This window comes from Aythya ferina (assembly GCF_964211825.1).
Source record: "Aythya ferina genome assembly, contig: HAP1_SCAFFOLD_118, whole genome shotgun sequence".
NCBI classification, from domain to species: Eukaryota; Metazoa; Chordata; class Aves; order Anseriformes; family Anatidae; genus Aythya; species Aythya ferina.
The window spans coordinates 18,793-27,273 of NW_028181404.1; the positions used below are offsets into that span (position 1 = coordinate 18,793).

General features: G+C 50.8%; 1 protein-coding gene across 1 annotated transcript; it reads right to left on the reverse strand.

The window, feature by feature from the left end:
- Nucleotides 1-7,224: 7,224 nt before the first annotated feature.
- On the reverse strand, nucleotides 7,225-8,148 carry LOC311428708 (olfactory receptor 14C36-like; the record flags this gene model as incomplete). The annotated part of the gene is made up of 1 exon (XM_084540031.1): nucleotides 7,225-8,148. The coding sequence occupies one exon, from the start codon at nucleotides 8,146-8,148 to the stop codon at nucleotides 7,225-7,227; it is 924 nt and encodes a 307-aa protein (XP_084396157.1).
- Between the last annotated feature and the right edge of the window lie 333 nt (nucleotides 8,149-8,481).

Genomic DNA, 8,481 nt, shown 5'->3' on the forward strand with positions numbered 1-8,481 from the left:
CCAGCAGAGACAAGGCCGCGGCCGAGGGGAGGGGAGGGGGCTGGAAGGGTGGTGGTGAAGTCCCTGCCTCTGTGCAGCCTGGTTGCCCTGCAGGAGATGTACTGGCCGGCAGGCCTCGTGAGGCCACCCAGCACATCACAGAGCACCCCAAGGCAGCAGGGATGGCACTGGAGAGGCAGGTGGTAGAGCCCAGCCAGGGGCTGGCTGGGAGTCCCCTCTGCTGCAGCCGACAGACGGAGCGTGGCAGGAGGCGGACAGGCAGGGATTGTGGCTGCCACACTCATGGTTGCCTTGCCACAGGCTGCTGCGGAGCTCAGGGCATGGCCACCATTACGCCGCCCCTTGCAAGGCTGGGACAAAGGCTACTCAGCCTCCCTAGCAGTCCCAGGTCTAGGGTCAGCCATGGCACCAGGAAATGGAGGTCTGTGAGATGCCGGCATCCCTGCTGCCAGGTCCAACAGAGCCCTAGCACAGGGCGCCTGTGCCCCTCTGGGCCAGCCCCTCTGCCCAGGCCAGAGCAAGAGGTACTCAGTACTTGAGGCGTGGCCTCACCAGAGCAGAGTACAGGGGGACAATCCTTCACCTGGTCCTTCTGGTTACACTACTGCTGAAAATAGCCATAATGCCATTGACCTTCTTGGCCACCTGGGCACACTGCCGGCTCATGTTCAGGTAACTGTTGACCAACACTCCTAGATCCCTTCCCTCTGCACAGACTGTAGTGCTGCATGGGGTTGTAGCCGAATTGCAGGACCCAGCACTTAGCCATGTTGAACCTCAACCCCTTGTTCCTCTGCCCATCAATCTGACCTGTCCAGGTTGTTCTGCAGGACCTTCCTCTGTTGGATCAACATTGTCCCCTGGCTTGGTGTCATCTGCAAACTTACCAAGGGTGCACTCAATTCCCTTGTTCAAATCATCAATAAAGATATTAAAGAAGATGCTCCCCAACACCAACCTCTGAGGAACACCACTGGTGACTGGTCACCAGCTGGATTTCACTCTGTTCACCACTGCTCTCTGGGCCTGGCCATCCAGCCAGGTTTTAACCCAGAAAAGCGTGTACCTGTCCAAGCCATGGGCCTCCAGCTTCTCCAGGAGAATCCTGTGGGAGACCATGTCAAAGGCCTTGCTGAAGTCTAGGTAGACTAAGTCAATAGCCATCCCCTCATCCACCAGGAGGATCACCCAGTCATAGAAGGAGATGAGGTTGGTCAGGCAGGACTTGACTTTCATGAACCCATGCTGACTGGGCCTGATTCCCATGTTGTTCTGCATATGCTATGATTGCATTCAAGATGACCTGTTCCATCACCTTTAATGGCACCGAGGCTGTAACTCCACAGTTCCTCCTTACACTTCTTATAGATGGGCATCACAATAGCAAGTCTTCAGTCATCCAGGATCTCTCTGGATGACCATGACCACTGATAGATGATGGAAAGTGACCCAGCAATCACATCCGCCAACTCTTTCAGCACCCTAAGTTGCATCCCATCAGGGCCCATAGATTTATAGGTGTCTAGCTTGCCTAAATAACCTCTAACCCAATACTCTTTGAAAGTCTTCCTCCCTCCAGGTTTTCTCTCTTGTTTCCAGGCTTGGTAGTGCATGGGGGTTAGCCTTAGCAGTGAAGACTGAGGCAAAGAAGACATTCAGTAATTCCGCCTTCTCTGTATCCACCGCCACCAAGGCACCTCCCTCATTTAGCAGCAGTACATCCACATTTTTCTGTCTTCCTATTGCTGCTGATGTATTTGAAAAAGCCCTTCTTGTTGTCCTTGATGTCTCTTGCCAAATTTAATTCTAACCATCTTCGTCACCCTCCTCTGGGCACTCTCCAACAGTTCTACATCCTTTTTGTACTGTGGTGCTCAGAACTGCACACAGTACTAAAGGTGAGGCCGCACCAGTGCAGGGTAGAGTGGGGCAAGCACTTCCCTCGACTGAGTAGCGATGCCATGCTTGATGCATCCCAGGTACAGTTGGCCCTCCTGGCTGCCTGGGCACACTGCTGGCTCATATTCAACTTGCTGTCAACCACAACCCCCAGATCCCTCTCTGTGGGGCTGCTCTCCAGCATCTCGTCACCCAGTCTGTACGTATAGCCAGGGTTGCCCTGCCCCAGGTGCAGGACCTGGCACTTGCCTTTGTTAAACTTCATGTGGTTGGTGATTGCTCAGCTCTCCAATCTGTCCAGATCTCTCTGCAAGGCCTTTCCACCCTCAACAGAGTCCACAACTCCTCCAAGTTTGGTGTCGTCAGCAAATTTGCTCAAAACACCTTCTAGTCCTATATCCAAATCATTGATAAAGACATTGAAGAGGACTGGCCCTAAAATGGAGCCTTGGGGGACCCCACTGGTGACCGTCTGCCATTAATGCCATTTATCACAACTCTTTGAGCCCTGCCCATCAGCCAGTTGCTCACCCATCATATGATGTTTTTGTTTAGTTGTATGCTGGACATTTTGTCCAGTAGGATCCTATGGGAAACCATGTCAAAAGCCTTGCTGAAGTCCAAAAAGATCACATCAGCTGTTTTCCCTTGATCGACTAGATGGGTGATCTTATCATAAAAGGAAATCAAATTTGTTAAGCAGGACCTACCCCTCGTGAACCCATGTTGGCTGGGACCAATGACAGCATTGCCCTCCAGGTGCACTTCAATAACATCAAGGATAATCTCCATAAGTTTCACAGAATCACAGAATTTCTAGGTTGGAAGAGACCTCAAGATCATCGAGTCCAACCTCTGACCTAACACTAACAGTCCCCACTAAACCATATTCCCGGATGGACCCGGCACTTGGCCTTGTTGAACTTCATACAGTTGACCTCAGCCCATCGGTGCAGCCTATCCAGATCCTCCTGCAGAGCCTTCCTACCCTCGAGCAGATCGACACACGCACCTAGCTTGCTGTCATCTGCAAATTTACTGAGGGTGCACTCAATGCCCTCATCCAGATCATCGATGAAGATATTAAAGAGGACTGGCCCCAGCACCAAGCCCTGGGGAACGCCACTAGTGACCGGCCTCCAGCTGGACTTGACTCCATTCACCACGACTCTTTGGACTCGGCTATCCAGCCAGTTTCTAACCCAACGAAGCGTGCGCCAGTCCAAGCCAAGAACAGCCAGTTTCTTGAGGAGAATGCTGTGGGAAACGGTGTCAAAAGCCTTGCTGAAGTCAAGGTAGACCACATCCACAGCCTTTCCCTCATCCACCCAGCGCGTCACTTTGTCATAAGAGGAGATCAGGTTTGTCAAGCAGGACTTTCCTTTCATAAACCCATGTTGACTGGGCCTGATCGCCTGCTTGCCCTGCAAGTGCTGCGTGATGACTCTCAAGAGAATCTGCTCCATGAGATTCCCTGGCACTGAGGTCAAACTGACAGGCCTGTAGTTTCCCGGGTCTGCCCTCCGGCCCTTCTTGTAGATGGGCATCACATTGGCTAGCTGCCAGTCAACTGGGACCTCCCCCGATAGCTGGGACTGTTGATAAATAATGGTAAGTGGCTTGGCCAGCTCCTCTGCCAGTTCCCTCAGTACCCTTGGGTGGATCCCATCCGGCCACATCGACTTGTGCACATCCAAGTGCCGTACCAGGTCACTAACCAGTTCTTCGTGGATAGTGAGGGCCACATCCTGCTCCCCATCCCCTTCCACCAGCTCAGGGTACTGAGTATCCAGAGAACAACCGGTATTGCCGCTAAAGACTGAGGCAAAGAAGGCATTGAGCACCTCCGCCTTTTCCTCATCTCTTGTAACTAAGTTTCCCCTCGCATCCAGGAAAGGATGGAGATTCTCCTTAGTCCTCCTTTTTGTGTTGATGTATTTAAAAAAACATTTTTTGTTGTCTTTAACGGCAGTAGCCAGATTGAGCTCCAGATGAGCTTTGGCCTTTCTAATTTTGTCCCTGCACAGCCTCTCAATATCCTTATAGTCCTCCCTAGTGGCCTGTCCACTTTTCCAAAGATTATAAACCCTCTTTTTTCTCCTAAGCTCAAGCCACAATTCTCTGTTGAGCCAGGCTGGTCTTCTTCCCCGCCAGCTCGTCTTTGGGCACGTGGGGACAGACCGTTCCTGTGCCATTAAGATTTCCTTCTTGAAGAGCGCCCAGCCTTCCTGGACTCCTCTGCCCTTCAGAACCACCTCCCAAGGGACTCTACCAACCAGTGTCCTCAGCAGCACAAAGTCAGCCCTCCGGAAGTCCAATACAGCGGTTTTACTGGTCCCCTTCCTGGCCTCGCCAAGAATAGAGAACTCCACCATTTCGTGGTCACTCTGCCCAAGACCGCTCCCGACAATCACATCCTCCACCGGTCCTTCTCTGTTTGTGAAGAGAAGGTCTAGCGGGGTGCCACCCCTGGTAGGCTCACTAACCAGCTGTGTCAGGAAGCTATCTTCCATGCCCTCCAGAAACCTCCTAGACTGCTTTCTCTGGGCTGTTTACCAGTTTACCAGGCACTGACGTGAGAATGACAGGCCTGTAGTTGCTAGGGTCTTTTTTTTTTTGGCCTTTTTGAAAATTGGTACAAAAAGGGCAAGAAAGTATCAGGGGCAGTTGAGCATAAGATGACCTGCACACCCGAGTTCCTGATCCCAAACCCTTGAAGTCCCTTTGATTGCTCGCAGATTATGCATTGCCATTTCTTCTCCTTCCAGATGTAGGACGAGCAATCTGTAATAGTCTGAGGGTTGAACCAAGCTGGGAAGTCTCATAGAATCATAGTATCATAGAATATCCCGAGTTGGAAGGGACCCATAAAGATCATCAAGTCCAACTCCTGGCACTGCACAAGTCTACCCAAAAGTTTAGACCATGTAACTTCTTCTCCATAATTTTACCAGGCACTGACGTGAGACTGACAGGCCTGTAATTGCTACGGTCTTCTTTCTTACCCTTCGTGAAAATTGGGACAACATTTGCCAGCTTCCAGTCTACTGGGACCTCTCCAGATTCCCAAGATCATTAAAAAATAATTGAGAGAGGTCCCGTGATGACATCAGCCAGCTCTTTAAGCACCCTGAGATGGATCCCATCTGGACCCATGGACTTGTATGGATCCAGGTGGAGCAACAAATCCTGCACACTTTCAGGGTTGGTTGGGAGTTTGTCATTCCCACCGTCTTGGTCCACCTGCTCAGGGCACCCAGGGTCCTGAAGCCCATCATCAGCATTGAAGACAGAGGTGAAGAAGGCATTAAACGTCTCTGCTTTGCCTATGTCATTGTCTGTGAGGAGACCTTCCCCGTCAAGCAGCGGACCTATGTTTTCTTTGGTTCTCATTTTTCTATTAAAATATCTAAAAAACCCTTATTTATCATCTCTCACAGACATGGCCAACGTCAACTCTAGTTGGGCTTTGGCCCCATGAATTTTCTCCCTACAAACACGAACAGTGTCCCTGTATTCCTTCCTCGTCACCTGACCCTCCTTCCAGCAGCCGTACACTTTCTTTTTCTGTCTAAGCTCCAGTAGAAGATCCCTGGTCAGCCAGGCCAGCTTTCTGCCCTGCCTACCTGCCTTCTGATATTTTGGAATCACCTGATCTTGTGCTTTTAGGAGGCAGTGCTTAAAGACTGACCAGCACTGATGGACACCTATACCTTCAAAAGCACCTTCCCAGGGGACCTTGCTGACTAGTTCCCTGAGCAGCCTCAAGTCTGCTTTCCCCATATCCAGGGCTGAAGTTTTGGTGGCAGTTTTCCTTCTCTCACCATAAATTCTAAACTCAACTACTTCATGGTCACTATGACCGAGACAGCCGCCAATTGCCACGTCTCCCACAAGACCCTCTCTGTTTTCCAGCAACAGATCAAGGAGGGCACCTTTCCTAGTTGGTTCCCTTAGCACCTGAACCAAGAAGTTATCATCTAGGTGCTTTATGAACCTCCTGGACTTACTCGTGTCAGCCGTGTGGTGATCCCAGTTGACGTCTCGCAAGTTGAAGTCCCCCATAAGGACAAGGGGAGTTGATCTCGAGGCATCTCTTAGTTCTGCAAAGAATAATTCATTGGTGTTGTCATCTCCTAATGATGTCTCCTTGTCATCTCCTTGTGATGTCCTTAACCCGGGCCCCAGGAAGGCAGCAGACTTCCCTTAGAGGAGGGTACCTTCTACATATTGGACCCTCTGTTTCGTTGATTGTTGAATCACCCACAACTAAAACTCTCCTTTTCTTCCTCCTGTCTGTGGTCACTATAGAGGGGGTTGGCCTTTCCAACCCTAGCAATATATCTGGTGGAGGGGGATTGTAGCCTTCTCCATCCATCGATTGCCTTTTAGCCTCCAGGGCCTTATATCTGTTGTTCAGGTCTACCTGATAGGGTGATATGGGTGAAGGAGGATTTTACCAGCCACCTCGAGCCTGGACTTGTTTCCTTTCATTCATATCCTTCTGCCTTGTGTCTGCTGAGGGATGGATACTTCATTCCCTTTGAGTTGGGAAATTCCTGGTGCCTGTTCTTGTTCCACAGAGGCCAGAGTTAGGCATCAACAGTCTATCTCCCTCTCTGAATCCTAGATGTTCATAAGTTTTATAACCTCTTTTCATAGCTCAGCTACCATGCAGAGCAGGTCTTCCACCTGCTCATATCTTACGCAATTGCTGTCTCTGCAGCTGTCCAACGGTGGTGTAAAGCTTTGGCACTCCCTGCAGCCTGACACCTGGACAGCTGTGTACTTTTTTGGAAGTTCAGTTTGGGTCCCCACCTCCTTTCTGGAAAGTGTGGAGGTGGCCTTCTGCTGTTTGCCCTGAGCGGTCTGTCACAGGAACTCACTGCAGCACCCTGCCTGCATGAACTGCCACACAGACTGCCACAACATGCCCTGACTGGTACCTAATGTCTTGTTTGCCTGCTCTGTGCACAGCATTTCTGGTTGCTCATGCTCCCTAGGGTCTCCCAATTGGCTCCTGAAGGGCTGTCTTCAAACTACAGAGGGGGGCAGTACTGAAGGGAAACCCCTGCACACCGCAGTTCCCCTGCTCCTATGCAGAAGGTGTCTGCCCTGGAGCCAATCACCTTGGTGAGTGAGAGTCATTATAATTGGGTGAAATGGGTTTAAATACACAGGCACAATGAATAGTGAGGTTTAATGGTAAACAACAATTCTAATAAACTGGGAAAAAAATACCGCAAGACAAGAATAGAAACCAGGCTTGGCCTATCATGAGTAACATTATGAGCAATTTTCAGAAAAATGCAGTAAGCTTATGGCTTATGAAATACACCCAGTCATCAGTTTCCACATTACATCCTTGAGGTCCTGGTTCCTCATGCTGTAGATGAGGGGGTTCACTGCTGGAGGCACCACCGAGTACAGAACTGCCAGCGCCAGGTCCAGGGAAGGAGAAGAGATGGAGGGGGGCTTCAGGTGAGCAAACATGACTGTGCTGACAAACAGTGAGACAATGATCAGGTGAGGGAGGCACGTGGAAAAGGCTTTGTGCCGTCCTTGCAGTGAGGGGAGCCTCAGCACAACTCTGCAGATCTGCACATAGGACAGAGCAATGAAAATAAAACACCCCAACATTAGAAAAGCAGTAAGCACAATCATCCCAGCTTCCCTTATGTAGGAGTCTGAGCAGGAGAGCTTGAGGATCTGGGGGATTTCACAGAAGAGGTCCCGGGCATTGCTTTGGTCAAGAGGTATTGAAAATGTATTGGCAGTGTGCAGCACAGCGTTGAGAAAGCCACTGCCCCAGGCAGCTGCTGCCATGGTGGCACAGGCTCTGCTGCCCAGGAGGGTCCCGTAGTGCAGGGGCTGGCAGATGGCAACGTAGCGATCATAGGCCATGATGGCGAGAAGAGAAAACTCTGCTAGAAGGAAAAAGAGTAGCAGAAAGAGCTGTGCCACACATCCTGCATAGGAAATGGTCCTCATGTTCCAGAGGGCATTGGCCATGGCTTTGGGAACAGAGGTGGAGATGCCACCCAGGTCGAGGAGGGCGAGGTTGAGGAGGAAGAAGTACATGGGGGTGTGAAGGCGGTGGTCGCAGGCTACGGCTGTGATGATGAGGCCGTTGCCCAGGAGGGCAGCCAGGTAGATGCCCAGGAAGAGCCAGAACTGTAAGAGCTGCAGCTCCCGTGTGTCTGCAAATGCCAGCAGGAGGAACTCAGTGATGGAGCTGCTGTTACACATTTCCTACCTTTGGGCAAGGGAGCCTGACAAAAGGAAGAAATGACAGTGCAAAATTTAAGGACTTCTTTTGGACCACTACATATCTCAAGAAACACCCCACAAAGCAAAACACTGCCTCATTCATTTCAGGAGGATCTTTCTGCTGCTCCTTGTCTTATGTCTGGTTGTTGCTCTGAGGGTGCCACAACAAGCAGGGTGCTCTGCTGTGAGCTCTGCGGCAGTCAGCCCTGGTCTGCAGCAACACTTAGAAGGGAACCTGGAGTGATCTGAGAAGTCTGCTGGCCAGGGACATCTCCCAGTTTGCAGGTCATGAGGAGAAGGTCAAATAATTCC